This window comes from Narcine bancroftii, chromosome 9 (genome assembly GCF_036971445.1).
Source record: "Narcine bancroftii isolate sNarBan1 chromosome 9, sNarBan1.hap1, whole genome shotgun sequence".
Classification (NCBI taxonomy): domain Eukaryota; kingdom Metazoa; phylum Chordata; class Chondrichthyes; order Torpediniformes; family Narcinidae; genus Narcine; species Narcine bancroftii.
Genome location: NC_091477.1, coordinates 40,320,330 through 40,339,980, shown reverse-complemented (window position 1 = coordinate 40,339,980; position 19,651 = coordinate 40,320,330). Strand labels below are relative to the sequence as shown.

The window sequence follows — 19,651 nt, the reverse complement described above, 5'->3', positions numbered from 1 at the left end:
GGAGCTCGGATGGGCAGGTGGCTAAACCATCAGGAGCTCGGATGGGCAAGGTCAAAATAGGATGGGGTCGACTTTTATATGGTATCAACTATTACATGCGTATATGCAGTATACATACCAAATATTTTCAATCGCATCCCATGCCCACTAACACTATCTTTGTGAACACCGATTTGTACGATTCCTGTCTCAGCCAACACATTTCTGCGAGCCCAACATTATATGTCAGAGAGCTGCATGTGGCTTTCCAGCCGTGGTTTGGCCACCTGTCTATAGGAATAAAAATAAAAACATTCCATCTCCTTTCATAATTATTCAAATCAAGGATATTACAATGTTACAAGCTGTTTTTTTTTAATTTATCAACCAATAAGAGCTGATGTGAAGCAGGAAGGAAGAAGCACTGTCGCAAGTTTTCAAATAGTTACATTAGTGAAGGACAAGTAGATTAGTCGAACATCAGAATGGTACACAGTGGCACAAAGTTCACTTATTGAAAAACAACAGATTAGAATGAAATAATTGCCACTGAATCAAATTTCATGGATAATTTGCAACCAGACTTTGACAAATAAACACCATGGAATATAGTATGCAGTTCTGTATTTTACATTAACACATGCAATGAACTCAGCAAAGCCAAACCAACACAGCCTACCTTCAAGCTTGAATATTTGGCAAACATTGCTGTTGAAGACAATGCTAAATTTCTGCAAGGGCTTATTATCCCAGTAAACTCACTTGAACTGGTTGGTTCTCTTTGCTGATGCCTATCCAGAAATAATGTAAGAACACTCATTTGTATTGTGATGGATCAAAGTCAGGTAGACAGTTTTGTTAAAACTCATAAGGAAGTATATGAGCTTAGGTGTGCTAGTCATGGTTTCTAGCTAATCACCTTGCAGTTGATCGAGGCTGGCACTAAAGGGCAGCCAAGAGGAGTGGATTGCAAACAAGCCTCATGATATTGTTGAGCTGCATGAAAACCAGTTTTACATGAGGTTACAAAATCCTCGTTGGCTTGGGTTGCAGTATTTTATCATTGGAAAGCAGAGATGAAAGACAGACGAACAAGGCAAAAAACAGGATCTAGTCAGGAAACTGTATATGCAGTAACATGAATACAGAGACAAATTAAGTTTAAATGATGAGAACAGGTTTAAATATTCTGGCATTTATTTTTTTTAATGTACACAAGATTTCACATCAGTCATGTGCTTAAACTTCAATTAGCCAGATCTACTGTTTGTTTAAATACTAGGAAATATTAGTGTATCACTCAGCAGGTAACTGACTCTTTCTTGCATTACAGTTCTGGAAAATTAGCAGTTATTTGGCAAACTTCACCAAATTAAAGAAATCTCTTTTAAACAGTGTGGAATAAAATGAATTTTGTATAGCAGAATGGAACTACAACAACATTTTTGGTCATGAGTTAGTTCACTTGGTTTTTCACGGGTTAAACATTTTGTAGCATTTTCAAAGCTTCACAATTCCTTCACAAATTCATTAGAATGCATTTTACATCATACAGTCCTGTCTGATACAATGTGTATTACCCTATTTCTATCCAGTAAACAAGTTACTGATTGTAATGTCTATTGAATAGGATATGTGTATAGCACCACATACATAATACATCACAATTCGAGTGCCCGGTTATCGCAAAGTCTCAAACAAAGTCTGCATTTGAAAGAAGACAGTATCATCCTCGGTCAAGCAAAGTCTCAAACAAAGTCTGCATTTGAAAGAAGATATATTATATTAGGTCAACCAATCGAGTAAATGTTGTGTGGAAGACTTCCAAGCTCTTAATTGGCAAGCCACACAATAGGACTTTATTCACATTCCTCATCACATTTCATACAGTTTAGATTGATCCATGTCACAACTCACAACACAAGATGCTAATTTTAATTAGCAAAAGATTGTAAGTTCAAATTGGCATTCATTACTTCTTTGATGGTACTCTACACAATTTATATTATGAAGTATTAAACAAATTGGTAATACTTAAATGCAGAAGGCACTTTAAACACCATTGCATGTGAAATCTTCCTGGGTAGCACCCTTCAATGTATGTATTTTGTAATTAGATTGTTTCATTGTCTAAAAATATTTTAGGTAAAAAAAATACCATAATAACCAAAAACTTTGAGATTGAGGTCAGAAATGTGTGAGAGGTTTAAAAAAAGTTCTGCATGGGAGTTCATCCCAACATTATATTTAACAAGCTCTTTAAAAAAATAAATAATTTATCAAAAGTCAAATTTTTGGACACACTAAAACTATCTCTATACTTTTAAAAGTACAAGATGCTTACTCAGCACACATTTGATGGCAAGTGCAGTTATGTCATAACAGCATGCTGACTGAATTTCAGCTGTCTCCAATTGTACTGTCAATTAAGAAATGGAACTTGCCCTCTAGCTGCTCCAATCCATGTAAAGCAACAGCAATGCGTGATCCAAAATAATTTGTGCAATAACCCAGCGTGGGCAATCCAAAGTTGTTTCATCACTTGCAACAGTAGATTATTATTCCACATGCACTAAAGCATTTCCAAAAACTACTGTGGTTCCAAATTAAACTTCAAGCCATTAAATTATTTGGCATGCGTTTGCTTGCATTCACTTCCACACGATCACCAGTAAAACAGATACTGAAACAACCATTTCATTGGGACAAGCCTTGATGTGACACAAAAGGAAAAAAAAGACTTTTAAAATGATATCATTGCACAATTCACTCGAAAGGACTTAAAATTTTCACTGCATTAAAAAAACATATATATGGTGAACATTTTAAGTCTTTTTTGTGGTAACGAAGTAAATTACATTCACCTACAATTTCAAAATTATGGCTAAGGTCCAATCACATAAATCTGGAAAAGAGGTTTCTTTAAACTCATTTTTCTTCCTTTTCAGGAAATGTAAACCCTCTGATATTTTGGTAATTTTTAATACATGAGGATGGATCACGAACGTTAGAGAAAATTTCTGGCACAGAGACCATCACCGCCAAGCCTCATTCCATCCACAAATGTACAATCCTGCAGTGAACTTTAGGATAAGTTACCGGAATGGAGTCTGGACTAATAAATATTTCCTTGCTCAGTAATTTGGGCTCCTGTAGCCTTGGGGTCCAGCAACCACCATTGGATGGATATGGTTAAATTACGTAGCGCAGAACCAAATAATAGCTTGCTTTTTCAATTGGATAATAATACTGACTTATATAGGATAATTAAAAAATTTAAACAATTCTACAGTGCCAATTTTTGCATATTCTACTGTTCTCAATAAGAGCGGTAAATAAAAGGACACTGAAAACAAAAACTGCTGCATAGTCTCAAAAACAAAAGGTTTATGAAGGTGGTGACTAGTTGATCATTAGGTTTGATAGTTCTAATTCACATATTAGTGAAAGATTTAAAACCTTACTGCTTAAATGAATTTCATTTGTTAGTTTACAATAAAGCCTGTTTAAGACAATCAAGCGCTGTTCTCAAAAATAGGCATTTTAAAAATAGCAGGTAAAGCCTTTTGCATAAAAATATACAAAATGAAAATTGTGAAGGTATATGTTTATGCTCTGGCACTGCTATTTGTTGCCTTCAATACTAAGGAATCAAAATACAAGCCAAATACAAGTTATTCCGAGGTAATTATCATACATTTATGTTAGGCAACAAGACTGCAAGAGGTATTAAATACATTTTCCCTTATGTAAAATCTTATAACCTGAATAAATTTATTGAGTTCACCTTTGCATTCGTAATGCAAATCTTTCCTCATTTACACACAGGAGACTGCAGATGCTGGAATCGAAAGCCAATACTATTTGGTGGAGGAACCCAGTGGGTCTAGCAACATCAGGGAGAGAAAAAGGATGGCTGGCCTTTCAAAGCTGAGATTATTCCTCAGCACTAAGTATAAAGAAGCAATGTCTGAAGGACAGGGTGTGAGGGGTGAGACAGGGGCCCCCACCCAGGATTGGTCAACCAGAGGTGATAATATGACAGAGGCAGATGAGTTTGTAAATGCCAGAGGGTCAAGAGAAACAAAAAATGGGCCAAGTGGAGGAAGATAAGCCATACAGGATGATTAGAAGTCAAAGGCTGCCAGCATTGGATAGTTTAGATGACAAGATGGGGGACTGTTTCACAGAACATCTACGCTCTGTCCACAATAGTCATCCTAAGCTCCCGTTGTATGACATTTTAATTTGCCTTCCTATTTGCACACTTACCACTGACAGGGTGATGCCCAATATAAGCTAGAGGATCAACACTTCATTCAACTGGGCACTCTGCAGCCCAATGGTACGAACACAGAATTTTCTAATTTCCAGTAATTAAGCCCCCTCTCTCTTCTGTACTATTTCTGCTCTCCCCTTCCACCTCCCCATTTTCATCTCCCCTCTCTTTGGTTACACCTTCCCACCCCCATCTCTTTCATCTCAACTCCCTCACCCCTCTGGTTCCATCTGGTCGCTCCAGACCACCATTCTCACCTTGTGAGATTCCAGCACTGGCAGCCTTCGTTTGTTCCTCCCCTGATCCATTTGCTTTCCTTGCCTCTGCCTAGCCTCTCTGCCAGCCCTCTACCTGTCATATTTAACCATTGCCTGGTTAGTTAATCCAACGTGTGGCCCCTATCTCACTCACCCTGTCCTCTTTACGCTGCTTCTGTACAACTTTCCTTAGTCCTGATTAAGAGTTTTGGGTCGAAACCTCAACCATTATTTTTTTCTCACTGATGCTGCTTTACCCTCCAAGTCCTTGCAGCAGATTGACTTTGTCTGGTTTGATCATGTCAGCTCCCTGGATGCCCCTTCAATAAACCAGCAGACTTCTCTTGATCCCTTTACAAAGCAGTGACGGAGTAATTATGAATCAAAATATTGTTTAATATTTTACTAATCTATCGTCTAAAGAGCTCAACTTTTAAACTTCCAAATCTCAGTAGGCTTTCCTTCCTGAAGAGCAGAATGATAACCCAGTGAAAACAGCTCTCACGTCATTCACATCCCCCAACTCTCCCTGCAAATGAAGTTAAAATTCACAAATGTAAGAGGAAACCATTGTCTAGTAAAGGTTACAATTCTTACTGTGATTAGTAGCATTCTTAATGCAAGAGTTGGACATCTACATCACTGCTTTGCCTGTTATTCAACTGAAACAAGGTACAGTGCTGTAAACAGTATAAAGTGAAGGTACAGCTTAGATACAAACCATATTGCACTTGGAAATGTCTCAATAGCCCCTGGGCTATACATCAGGATATCACAGGCAGCCAGTGATAAATTAAAACAAGTGGGGGCAACAGCATCATCTTCAAGTTTAAAAAAAACTGTGCCCCCAAATAGCTTTTATGTAAACAATATAAAAATGTCACAGTAATAACAGCCCTTTATGTGAGTTAAGGCAGCAGCTTAAAAATGCTCTTTACAAAAAAATTCTTCAAATCTATCAAAATATTTTATATGGCTTCCTGACATCCCATTGGACTACTTTGTCTCAAAAATGTCTGTTGAGAATACCAAATTGGGTGCATTCTCAGAGTCTCAAATAATTAGCATACTTCCATCACAGGAAATTTAACAAAAGCTACACTGTTAATGCACTCTTTTGCATATCCAAAATAAAAAGTTCAATCCATGTAACAAATTGTATCTCTTCTGAGAGACAGCTTCCACGGTCAAGAAGTAGCTGGCACTTAACAGTTCAGAAGGATGTCAAAAAATAATGTTCGTACTTGTCATCTGTCAAAGCAACCAGTTGTATATGTGTGATGTCCACTTAAGAAATTACCACCATAAGCCACAGTTATGCAGTGTCTTGGTTCTGTGGTTATGGCAACCTGCATAGCAATGGGTCCCTGAACAGGTAGTGCCCTTACCGTCGGTTGTATACTGGCCTGCAAACTTGGGTACGACTGTAGAGCATAGTTGCTGCCAGCACTTCCTGAGACAATAGTAGCCCGGCGGCCCTGCACATGGCTCCTATGGGCCTGCATTGAAGCCTGAGGTTGCAATGGTGAATGGAACTGTACCAGCTGGGATGTGGAGTTCTGGGTGAGATGTTGGTACGGAGTCTGCTGGAACAGAAGCTGCGGAGAGGATTGGGGTTGATGCTGCTGTTGTACTGTCGTTTGCTGCTGTAGAGATGACTGTTGTCCTTTGGTTTTGTTGGCTTCTTTAACATCATTATCATGGGCACTGGGACAAAACACAACACTTCAAATCAGATGCTCTCTAATATATTTTGCATTTTGACCAGCTACTGGCAAGATAATAGGTCAAGTTTCAACAGGCCTTTATGGCCCACAATCCTGCACCGCTCAAATACTGTATATTCACTCATATAATGCCCACATGCATATAACACGCAGAAAATCAAATTGTGTAAAAACATTTTCGTATAGCATTAACTGGTGTAGTTTTCTAAATTCCAACTGACAAAAGCAATTTGCGTTTAATTGGGACAGGAGACAAAATATTCCCATTGTCCCAAATGTTTGCCACAGTTAATCTCCTGCTATTTGCATCCATTCAACTTCTTCCAGGTGTTAATTAGCCATTATATTAGGCCATTTCGTGTCAGGCCTCTGCCTGACGGTTGGCAATAAGAGTGGATCGAAAACTTAAAACTTACCTTTCAGATAGCAGCCCTAAAAGGCTCCACCAGCATCCCATTCATATTGAGAGGTGCCTCATAGTGCCCTCTGGAGCCAATGGAGGCAGAGCGACTGGTGCCGTAGCGTCACCCGTCATAAACATGCCGCAGAGCAATGGCCGTCTTCCCTACCCATAATCCCCCCACGCAGCTAGAACCACTGTGGTTCCCAGAACAGTTTCAGCTGCCTTGGGGATAATGGGTAGTAGGGAAGACAGATTATTGCTCTGCCACATTTTGAGCCACAGAGAGTGGCCCTGAAGCAGCCCGCACTAGCCACCCCCTGATGGCTCTCATCGGCTCCTGTCTGCCACTCCTGCCTGGAGGGAGAGGAGTGAGTCGGGAAATTGGTCGCAGACTGATGGCATCATCAGCCCGCCCCTAACCAGCCGCTTGCAGTGGCTGTACATTCAGGTCAGTTGGCAGAGCACAGTGCTCCGCCGATTATCCTTCCCTGAGAAGGGTTCGAATCGGCCACAGCACATTCAGAAAGGTATGTATGTCTTTAGGCGGAAGGGTGGAGACCCTCCGCCTTTAATGACAGGTATTTTCCCTGCTTGAAAATGCCTATCGATGATATCCTCCTGCAACACATTAACAAGCTTTGGAGTGAATCAATTAAACAGATCGAAGACGGGCTTCAGAGTTAAGCAGATTTTTAATCGTTAATTTAAAAAACCTTTCTTTAAAAGAAACTTTGTCTTGTTAATCTCCTCCCTCAGGGGACATGTCTGTGCAATTAACATTGATAAGGTGCACTGCCCTAGCCAGACGTCCTGTTTCTCGGAATAAATACCATGGCACTCAGTCCAAAGAGATACTCCCAAAATCAAAATTTTGAATTTTGTATGTACTCAATTCCCCACACTCGCTTTAAATTGTGTGCATTTTTCATTGCCAACTATTACATTCCTATGCTAGCTATAAATTGAGTGCTTCTTTCATGAAAACAGGCATGTCATGGCCCAAAAGCTAGATGGCCCCAGTTAGAGTCTGACTTGAAGGAGTGGGTTATTAGTCATAAGGCTTTTTCAGGTGCATTCTACGCTAAGAATGCGCCTGAAGAAGCAGAAGCAGCCTTTTAAATTGCCGTTCAGGTGGCAGCGTTTGAAGTGCAACGCTGGCCCCCTGAAGGCCACAGCTGCGCAGGATGCAGCTCTGAGCAGACTCCGGCTCCTGCCCAGTGTCAGCTGTGATCAGCAGCCTGACCCTTTAACATCCGCTTTCAGTCAGCTGCATTCAGATGGTTGGGGGACCCACTGAGCTGAGCTGATTATCCCTCTTGGAGGAGGGTTACGTAGCTCGCCTCAAGAGCACCTCCTGCACATTCAGGTGGCCTCAAAACAGCCGCATATTGCCTAAACATACGGCTTTACATGCGGGGCAATTGGCCACCTGAAAGTGCCTAAAGAGAACAAAAATCAGGCTGCATCTACAGTCGTCATTCAGATAAAAGACCATTGGCATGTGAAAGAGGCATCCTGTTTTTCAAAGCAGGATTCCCCTAGATATCAAAGTTCATTAAGTGAAACTGATTGTCGATTAAAAAAAACCAAAACAACTGCATTTCAGTAATTTCCAGATGAAGGGAAACAAAAAAAAACACTGATTTTCGCAACTTCGTCACCATTGAAATATGTGAACTTAAAATCACACCTGTGGACGTCATTAACATGGATGAAGTCCCAATGGCCTTTGACACCCCTGCTACAAGAAATGTGACTGCCTCTGGAACAAGAATCGTGGTTATAAACACGACCAGACATGAAAGGTTGAGTTTTACTGTAGTCCTTGGCTTCAGTGGCACTAAATTGAAGCCAATTATCATATTTAAAAGAGTAATATTGCCATAAGAAAAAAATGCCCAATCCTGCAATTGTGCACCTGTAACAAGGTTAGATGGACTCCAATGTTATGAAACTGTGGGTAGAAAGGTGTTACAGGCCCAGATCAGGCAGTCTCCCCTCTCCCCCCTCCCCCAAATAAATTGTTACTCATATTTGATTCCATGGCAGCTCACGGAGAGCGTTCAGCACAAAAGACTTTGGCTTTGTACAAAAAAATTGTTCCCCATGATGCAAGATACCAAAGTTTACTCACAATAAGAGCACTGCCCCAAATTTTATCCCATTGTACTTTAGCCATTACTTCCTATATATCTTTAAGCTGCAAAAAAAAAAAAAAACCACAATACACCTCAGTATTGAGAGCTCTAAGCAATACTATTTCAACATTGGTGCAAATCTTCCAAGTCACTCAAGAAGTACAAATTGAGTTGTAATGGAAGTTAAACATCCAAATGACAATGTTAATCAAAAAAGGTAGTTCCAAGGTTGCAATTTTCTAGTTCTCTTTGACCAGTTTTTTTTTGTTGAATGGTTTCAATTTCAAGGAGTGCAACAAAAGTTCCAAGCATGATTTAAACATTTAAATCTTTCAGTTAATTGTGAACGTAAAAATTACACTGGAGGGAACACAGAACCAAGTGTACACAGGACTAGCTGACTTTTCCATGGAAGCTGCATTTCAGAGACAAATATTTCTTTATACATTCACTTATTTCTCTCTGGATAGTAAGCCCTCTGTCATGTGTCGTAAGATTACCAGAAAGAACTGTGTGGATGCCTGAAGGTTCATAATTAAGGCGTTAAACCCAGAGAGGTTTTCGGGAACAGAAATTAATAAGTTTCAATAAATTGCTCTACTCTGAAAACAACCAATTTCTATTCACCAAATTCTGAAGGAACGAGGATAAAGATGGGAAAAGTGAGTGAGAGAAGTATTGAGGAGAGGGAAAAGTTGAAGGTAAAATGAAGACAGGGAAAGAATGGGGTAGGGGAAGATGGGAAAGGAATGAATATACTGGTGTGTGGGGGGGGGGGCACAAGGCAAAAAAAGTAGAAAAGCAAAATATTCAAATTGAGTTTTATTTTTGTTTACTAATTTTATTCTGGGCATATGCACTATGTACTTAAATCAACATGGAACTTACTTCAAGCAACCAAAACAGGAAAGATATTCATAGGTGGAAATATATATTTTCAATTTATTAATCTGAACCATAGACACTAATATCCCTCTCAAGTATCATGGCCTTGTATCTGTTAAACTGAATTTCTCAGCGACATTACTGCGCCTGGTATTACCAAGGCCTAGAAACACAAGTGGGTAAAAATGCTACTGCAAATTACCAAGCACAACTTGAAAACATCACCAGAAACACTTCAGTATTATTCTGCGAGCAGCAATGACCAATTTAATTAAGATAATTAGACTCTCAAGATGAGAAGGCAGTTAACTTGTTTGGATGCTGGATTGGAACAATAGTTATTAACAAAATTTCTCACATTGTTTGTGGATCAACAGGTGCAGCTGAAATTCAAACTACAATAAATGCACTGTCTCTGGAAATATCCGCTATACATTATTAAAACAATTTTTAGTTGAGGTTTCAATTTTCTTGTTAAGTAGTTTATATGCAATAGTGCAGGGTCCTATTTATTCTGCTTATCTTTCCATATTTCAGTAGTACAAAGTTGAAAAAAATCTAAATGCTGGAAATTTAAAATTAAAATAGAACATGTTCTAATGAAAGGTCTTCAACCTGAAATGTTAACTTCACTTCTCATCCCACAGATGCAACATGATCTACCGAGCATTTCCAGCATTTTGTTTTCATTGAAAAAGAATGGTTTATGTCCACGCACCAGGCATTGTAGTCAAAGCCTCTAATTTATTCAAGCATGCTCCATCAACATATTACCTGAAGATAATGAACATGCCAAACACTTTCAAAAAGGCGGTGCTTCACATGTTAAATACTCAATGTTAGATTTAGCAACATTCTCATGTTCTTGCACTTTTAACAATCAAAAGGATGTATGTTGTGATTCAGCATTGTTTAAGTAACATTAGAACAAGGTGCAGTAAGATTTTCTAGCACTGCTTAAATTCCATTCAGAGCTTACAAAAATTGTACAAGGAATAAAACACACTCTTAAATAACTTCCTCTTTTCAAGTGGGGGAAAAAAGTGGATGCAACTTACATCAGCATGAGCTCAACACATGGAGTCAAGTGCTCCCATGTATATCCAGTCAGCAAGTGAAGATGAGTGGTCAGAGATGGACTGATGTGTAAACAAATGCGAGATGCTGTTATGCAGGCTGCAGCAACCAGTGACGGACGAAAACTCAGAAAGTTGTGATCTTAAAAAAGAGTAGCACACAATATCAATCATCGGAAAGAAATGACTCATTAAATCCATAATTTCAGTTCAACTTCTGAATCTAATATCTTGATTTAAATTTGAATGCTTTTGTTTTCTGCATTCAGGTGCAGAAACAAGTCCTTTCTTCATTGAGTATGTGCCAACTACTGCACTAATTATGACTAATCCCATATTATTTTTTCCCACGTTATCAACAACTTATTCAAGATTCTATTATTCACTTTAAAATATTACATTATTTTCTTTGCTCATTCAAAATTATTCAGTCTGCAATCCAATGTTCTTTGTAGTCATCCTGCTCTTTTCTCCATGGACCTAGATCAGGTCCAAGTTTTTTTAAAGCACTTAGAAGTGTGCAGGCATATACAGATATAATCTATTTGATAATGAAATCCCATTGATTTATTACCCTTCGCCATCCCTAAATAGCAGTATCCCCATTAAACTCTGGATTACAAGGCAAAATGAGAGCATTCACTATTTTGTTTTTACCTCTGCCACAAATTATTCAAAAAGGAAAAGCAAACAAATGAACAAATTTTCACTTGTATTAGTTGCTCTTTACATCTTGGATAATATTCTAAGGTGCTTCACAATCAACATGTTTATTGAGAATAGCATCTAGCACGGCAGCATCCACATTAAATGTTTTTTTCTGGTGCTACTGGTGAAGAAGTGAACAGCTTTCAATGTGCTTGCTGTGGAACGAGAGTGAGGCCCATTAGCTGGATGAGTTATGTGAAAGATGGCATTTATGATAATGTAATTTTGTTTCACGTTTTACTACATAGAGCAATGATTTTTAACCTTTTTTCCCCACTCACATCTTCTTTCTTTGGCTTGGCTTCGCGGACGAAGATTTATGGAGGGGTAATGTCCACGTCAGCTGCAGGCTCGTCTGTGGCTGACAAGTCCGATGCGGGACAGACAGACACGGTTGCAGCGGTTGCAAGGGAAAATTGGTTGGTTGGGGTTGGGTGTTATGTTTTTCCTCCTTTGTCTTTTGTCAGTGAGGTGGGCTCTGCGGTCTTCTTCAAAGGAGGTTGCTGCCTGCCGAACTGTGAGGCGCCAAGATGCACAGTTTGAGGCGATATTAGCCCACTGGCGGTGGACAATGTGGCAGGCATCAAGAGATTTCTTTAGGCAGTCCTTGTACCTCTTCTTTGGTGCACCTCTGTCTCGGTGGCCAGTGGAGAGCTCGCCATAGAACACGATCTTGGGAAGGCGATGGTCCTCCATTCTGGAGACGTGACATACCCACCGCAGTTGGATCTTCAGCAGCGTGGATTCGATGCTGTCAGCCTCTGCCATCTCAAGTACTTCGATGTTGGTGATGAAGTCGCTCCAATGAATGTTGAGGATGGAGCGGAGACAACGCTGGTGGAAGCCTTCTAGGAGCCATAGGTGATGCCGGTAGAGGACCCATGATTCGGAGCCGAACAGGAGTGTGGGTATGACAACGGCTCTGTATACGCTAATCTTTGAGGTTTTTCAGTTGGTTGTTTTTCCAGACTCTTTTGTATAGTCTTCCAAGGCGCTATTTGCCTTGGCGAGTCTGTTGAGATAGATAACAGACTCGCCACTCACATACCACCTTAAGTAATCCCTATGCCATAGATGCTCTGATTAATAATTACTTAAAGTGGTACTTGAGTGGAAAGAAAAAGGTTGAAAACCAGTGTTTTCACCATACCTAATTGACTTGTTATATGCACCATTTCATAACTCCAAAAGAAATGGGCCAATGACAATTTTTCTCAAGCAAAATATTTCAGTAGCAAATGAGCCGTGAGGAGTGGTTTTCAACCTTTTTTCCCCCCATTCACATACCACTTTAAGCAATCCCTTACTAATCACAGAGCACCTATGGCATAGGGAATATTTAAAGTGGTCTGTGAGTGGAGAGAAAAAGGTTGAGATAGAGGCACTCTTTCCTGCAATGCGCCTGCAACAAAACAAACCGATCATCTGGAGTCTCATTTATCTCAGAATCTTAACTGCAAATTACTCAATGGTCCACATTTTCTAATCACCTGATCTTCAGCAAAGTTAGCTGAACATAGATGAAATCAACTAAGAGGGCAGTTGGAATGCTACATTTTACCCTGATGCAGATTGAATCCCCCCAAAGGTGCATATCTGGAAATTGTGAGCACGCACAAATGTGATTTTTTTTTCGCCTGATGAACATCTATTTGGGAGTGGTATCAAAGGTCACCCAATTCCTGGGGAATCCTACCTTCATAAATTCAATGCCTTAGGACAACAAGAAAAGCTGCCACATGGATGGCAAATGGGGTGTTCTGCAAGTTTTGCTTGTGCTTCGAAACACATTAATCAGGGGAGGCGAGAATTAAGTGGCACTCTAGTATTAGTGTAAGATATTATCAAACTCATTTTCTTAAACATACCTTGAAGTGACACTTCTAAAAAATAATGGGCATATTTTTCCATGAAGGCTTTGGTTTTGACAACAGAGGTAAGTGGCCATCCGTTGTGAAGGTCACTCTCATGTACGGAGCCTGAGAGGTAGTAGACAATGAAATGTGCAGCTGTGGGCATACAGAGGTTCCAGTTGAAAGTCTCGAGCAGCAAAAGCTCCATCTGGAGCAGATCTCGCTTGTTCAGCACCAGGTGCAGGCTGCTCATGAAGCCCAGGCTGTTGAGCTGCTCCAACTTTGGCACCCGATCTTCTTTCTCTTCAAATTTGCCTTGAGACAGGAAATTAAAAGTCAGACTTATTTGCAACATTCTATATCACAAACCTTAAACAAAAGAGAAATTCAGAGTTAAAGGCCATTTTTGTTTAAAGACAGCAGTCACTTTAGTTATTGAATACATTTATTCAGGACTGTCAGGCTTCTTCCCATAGGCTATGAGATTGTTAAACAGTATCCTGTAATGGAGTAATCATCCAAAACTATTTATATTTACTTCAAATTGCAATTTAATGTAAACGTGATTATTTTGTGCGTGTGTGTACCATGGTCAAGTGGAACACCATTTTGCCTGGTTGCACATGCAAGGTCAGATTTGAACTTACTGCAGGGTCCCCCTTACTGAAAGAGTAGATTCTTCTGTCAGAGCTAAAAGAAATCCAGGTGTTTTCATCTACTGATACTTACCGATTCTTAATCTGGGATTATTTTTAAATAAAGAAAAATACTTGTGTATTTACAAAAAGAGAAAAAGATGGTGTAAATCAAATCAGAGCTTTGTCATTTTGCGAATGCCAGCACATAGCAGCAAACATCATGCTTGTTACCTCAGTGAAGAAATGAGAGGCAGGGTGGAAATGCATTTTAAAACCTGGATTCAAAATGTTTGTTATGAACTAAACAAAGGTCAGGCAAACACTTAAGAGTTTCTGATTGTCCACCTAGCAACAAAAGCACATGCCCTTTTCACAGCTTGGCATTTCAAAGCATTATTCATCCATTAGAGTCTAGACAAGCCTAGCACAGCAAGGTCATACAATGCGATATTACTAGATAAACTGTTTCAATTTGTGGAGATTGAAGACTAAATACTGCTCAGGTCATTAGGAACAATTTCACTGGTCTTGAAAATGTAATGGATTTCTTGAAGTCAGATGGAGGCCAACTCACAGTCCAGACAGAGTTTAATATTTCAAATAAAGCCAATATTAAGAGAGCATAATTCGTGCAGTAGGTAGCACAACAGTATTACAGCGTCAGCAACTCTGGTTCAAATGCGGCATCGTCTGTAAGGAGTTTGAATGTTGTCACCGCGTCTGTGTGGATTTCCTCCAGTTTCCTCCCATGCTCCAAAGACGTATAGAGTTAATAGATTAATTGGTCACATGGGTGCATTTAGGTGACATGTTTGTGGGCTGAAAGGGCCTGTAACCATGCTGTATATCTAAGTAAAAATTTTTTTTAAATCTTAAAAGAAATTCAATCCTCTTCATGGAACACTGGAGCACCAGACTACGGTGTTGTGCTCAAGACTCTGTGATGGGACTTGAACTCATCTGACTACCTGAACAAATTAAATCCAAGTTGCACTTACTACGTTAGTTACAAAATTTGGCAAGACAAGAGTCAAAATTCTGAGTGAAATGGTTTCAGACAAAACAAAAATATTTTTTAAGCAGTGGATTTTCTAGTCACAGCATTATCATTCTACTATACTTTAATTGAAGATGAATGGACTGAATAGTGGCAGGTTACAGATCAAAGAACACAAGAATATATCAATACTCATTTAAAAATTCTGATTCCTTTTGGATGCAATTATTCCATTAATTAACTCTCCAAATTTTCTGTTCAGGTGTTGGCTTTCATAATGATTCTATATTCAATGCTCAGATATTCCCATATTGCCTGACAGTTTATTCACTCAAAGTGAACTGGATGCTTGAATGCACAGTTTCTTTATAATTTTCATTCAAATTAAACTTGCAGACCCTGTGCTTCCAGTCAGAACAGCTGCAGTAATTGTCCTCTGCATGAATAAGCTCGTATATACAGATTTGCTTCTTCTGACATGATTTATTTTACATACTTTGCATTCTTGATAGTATTTCGCTAAATTATATACAGAATAGAAGCATCCCTTCATAATCATGAATCAAGGCTAACTGGCAGTGCAGCAGATGGCATTTCTTTTTTTAAAGATGGGTTTTGTACTGAAGCTATCAAGTCAATGCATTTTAATCAGTTCATCCTTGGAAAAGATGTGTGTATGCACATCCATCCTCCCACTTCAAAGACAGGGAAAGGCATTATGACCAGAGAACATTATGTAAATACCAAAGAGCACAAATATTGTCTTGCATATATACGAAAACTGAGAAAAGATAAATAATCCAATATTTCAATAGCACACCTTGTGGAGACATATGAAACAGAAGCATCTCTCACATTAGAATCACTGAATTTTACAGTACAGATGGACTATGGAAGATGGCAGTAAAAAAGGAAGCTATTTGGACTAATTCTACTTTGCACTGGCTCTTAGTTTATTATATGTCCAGGTACTTTATAAAAAGATGATGGAGTCTTGCCTCCACCAGTCTTTTGCAGATCGAGTTCTACACTCTCACTAGTATTTGAGGTAGTGTGGCGTTCCATATTTTTCCTTAAATTCTCTGCCTTTTAAATCCAGCTCAGCAGCTTCAGGCCTGTTAAACTTGAATAAATTATCCTTACCTCCTTTGTTCTGAAGAATACAACTCAAGCTTAGTCAATCTCTCCTCAGCATATTCTTCAGTCCAAGAATTCTCAAATCTCTTCTGCGATTTTTCGACTGCCATAAGAACTGTCAGTTCTTATGTAGCAGCACTGATTTACCCATTTTACACACAATTATGCACTCACTCGTTTCTTTCAGCACAAAATGGTCAACTTTCTTTATTCCTCTTCAGACATCACACTGCATTTCTCCAACTCCAAAAACACCACCCAGCCAAACCCCTTTGCCACAAGCGTGATCGTGACATTCTCACTCTCCTCCTCCTGTGCCCAAGATTCATCCCCCATATGATGGCTGCTTAATATCTTGCATGGACACTATTATTCCTGCGCTTCATCAGTGACAGCGACTGGCACTGCTCCCGACGCAGGTCAGCATGTGACCATGGCACTACTCACCATGTCCACGTACCCATCTAATTCAGAGTTCAAATTTGTCAGAGTACGTATATGAAATCATAAACAAGCCTGAGATGCTTTTTCTTGCAAGCCATGCAGAATTTTTACTCATCAGTATTCGTAAACTGTGCTCAAGAAAGAGAGGCATACAAATGAGGGAAATGTAAGCAAAGAAAGAAATTCAAATGACTGTGAAATATGAAAAAAAAAGTTGTAGAGGGCTGCACTGATCCGTAAGCGAACTGGGTCACGGAGGTGCGGTGTCGCACTGGGCTGACATCACGATGGTCTTGGTGGAGGAGGGGAGGAACCACAATGGATCATGGTGCTGATAAGCTCCCGGAGCAAAATTATACATTCAGTTTGAAATTATAATATGCTGGTATGGTGTAAGCATGCACGTGCCATTCCAAAAATTGTACATTTCTTTTGTTCGATGCAAGGTTAATACAAAAGGATATTAATTCCATTATCCGAACTTAACTCCTTCACTTGACCACGTCTGGTGATAAAACGTCGAAGAACATTGGTAAAAGAACCTATAAACAAAATTTCAACAGAAACCAAAGGGAATTATCTTTGTTACTGCTGTGTCAGATATAAGCACAAGAAAGAACAAAGAAACAATGGAAAAAGATCAGACTGTTCAGGAAAGCTGTTTGTATTGCAAAGATAAACATGCTTTAGAAAAATATTAATGGTTTAAACCGTCTCTCCCCTGTCTCATTAACTCGCTCAATCTCTTCCCCCCCCCCACCCCACCCCACCCCCAACCCCGAGGCCGGTGTGGTAACTGGTGATGCAGTTGGCGTGGGTGTCGGAATGCTGTTGGTCTGGACTGGGACGCATGGGGGCTACGGTAGGTTTGCAGTCGCAATCAGCAGCTCCAGCACCTGGTCGGCTAGCACAGGGGTTAGCAATGAAGGAACATAAGAAATAGGAGGAGTAGGCCATTCGGCCTGTCAAGCCTGCTTCGCCATTCAATAAGATCATGGCTGATCTGATCAAAGACTCAACTCCACCTACCTGCCTTTTCCCCATATCCCTTAATTCTTTTTTATGTAAAAATCTATCAAATTGAACCGTAAATAAGTTTAATGAAGTAGCCTCAACTGCTTCCCTGGGAGTGAATTCCACAGATCCCTCAATAGTTTTTCCTCATCTCCAACTTAAATCTACTCCCCTGAACCTTGAGGCTGTGTCCCCTAGTTCTGGTCTCACCTACCAGTGAAAATAATTTTACTGCCTCTATCTTATCTATCCTTTTCTGTTTAATACAATATGGATGTCTTTCTGGAAATAAAGATTACTGGGAAAAAAGTGAAATATTACAGGTAAGTGAAGGAGATTATTCAGTTTATAAGAATATTATTAATTTGAAGTGGACTGATCGAATTAAATGTCTGGGTATAATTTTGAATGTTAATTATCAATCTTTATATAAATTGTATGCTCCGTTAATGAAAAAAATTAATACTGATTTGATTAAATGGAAAGATTTACCTATTAATTTAATGGATAAATACAATTAAGAGGAATATCTTTCCGTGTATACAATATTTGTTTCAATCTATTCCGTATTTACTTGATAATTTTTTTTTCGAGATTTAAATAAAATGGTTAGGGAGTTTTTATGGAGGGGTAAATTTTTGAGAGTAGCTTTGAATAAATTAACTTGGAAATATGAGTTAGGGGGATTACGTTTACCACATTTTCAAAATTATTATGAGGCAGCCCAACTTAAATTTATTAGTTCATTGATGGATTTGGTACGGCCTCCTAGTTGGGCTAAAATTGAGATGGCAAGTATTTCTGAATTTGAAATACATCAATTTTTGTTTAGGTGGAATATGAATTTGTTACAACAATATAATGTGCCTATACTAAAACATTTAATGAAGTTATGGATAAAGAAAAATAAAATGATAGGTTCTAGGGGTAAATTATTGGCTTTGACTCCATTGTATAATCAACTTATTTCTTTTTCAATACATAATCAAAGTTTATTGCATTGGAGATTTAAAGGTGTGAAAAATTTAGGAGATTGTTTTAAAGAGGGTAAATTTTATCTTTTAATCAGATGAGGGAAGATTTTGGTATTGATAAGAATTCTTAATTTCTGTATTATCAAATTCAATCTTTGGTAAAACGTACATTTGGTAGAGATATGATGTTTGGCCTGGAAGTCAGCCTGAAGAAAACTGAGGTCCTCCATCAGCCAGCTCCCCACCATGACTACCAGCTCCCCCACATCTCCATCGGGCACACAAAACGGTCAACCAGTTTACCTATCTCGGCTGCACCATTTCATCGGATGCAAGGATCGACAATGAGATAGACAACAGACTCGCCAAGGCAAATAGCGCCTTGAGAAGACTACACAAAAGAGTCTAGAAAAACAACCAACTGAAAAACCTCACAAAGATAAGCGTATACAGAGCTGTTGTCATACCCACACTCCTGTTCGGCTCCGAATCATGGGTCCTCTACCGGCATCACCTACGGCTCCTAGAACACTTCCACCAACATTGTCTCCTCTCCATCCTCAACATTCATTGGAGCGACTTCATCCCTAACATCGAAGTACTCGAGATGGCAGAGGCCGACAGCATCGAATCCACGCTGTTGAAGATCCAACTGCGCTGGGTAGGTCACGTCTCCAGAATGGAGGACCATCGCCTCCCCAAGATCGTGTTATATGGTGAGCTCTCCACTGGCCATCATGTCAGAGGTGCACCAAAGAAGAGGTACAAGGACTGCCTAAAGAAATCTCTTGGTGCCTGCCACATTGACCACCGCCAGTGGGCTGATATCGCCTCAAACCGTGCATCTTGGCGCCTCACAGTTCGGCGGGAAGAACCTCCTTTGAAGAAGACCGCAGAGCCCATCTCACTGACAAAAGACAAAGGAGGAAAAACCCAACACCCAACCCCAACCCACCAATTTTCCCCTGCAACCGCTGCAACCGTGTCTGCCTGTCCCGCATCGGACTTATCAGCCACAAACGAGCCTGCAGCTGACGTGGATATTTATCCCTCCATAAATCTTCGTCCGCGAAGCCAAGCCAAAGAAGAAGATTTTGCCTAAAATGATTAAATTTGAGACCTCTTATGAAGGTACCAGAGAA

General features: G+C 39.6%; 1 protein-coding gene across 5 annotated transcripts in view; it reads right to left on the bottom strand.

Annotated features, from left to right (window-relative positions):
• Positions 1-1,158: 1,158 nt before the first annotated feature.
• The window catches only part of ccnjl (cyclin J-like), a 63,891-nt gene continuing 45,398 nt past the window's right edge, over positions 1,159-19,651 (bottom strand). For 3 of the 5 annotated variants that reach the window (XM_069898868.1, XM_069898869.1, XM_069898872.1), the window contains 3 exons: positions 13,321-13,620; positions 10,727-10,886; positions 1,159-6,222 (listed from right to left, as the gene is read on the bottom strand). In XM_069898868.1, the coding sequence (XP_069754969.1) occupies positions 5,763-6,222; positions 10,727-10,886; positions 13,321-13,620 (920 nt within the window). In that variant the 3' untranslated portion in view covers positions 1,159-5,762. The remainder of the gene's footprint in view (positions 6,223-10,726; positions 10,887-13,320; positions 13,621-19,651) is intronic. The other 2 variants (XM_069898870.1, XM_069898871.1) reach the window with 2 other exon arrangements.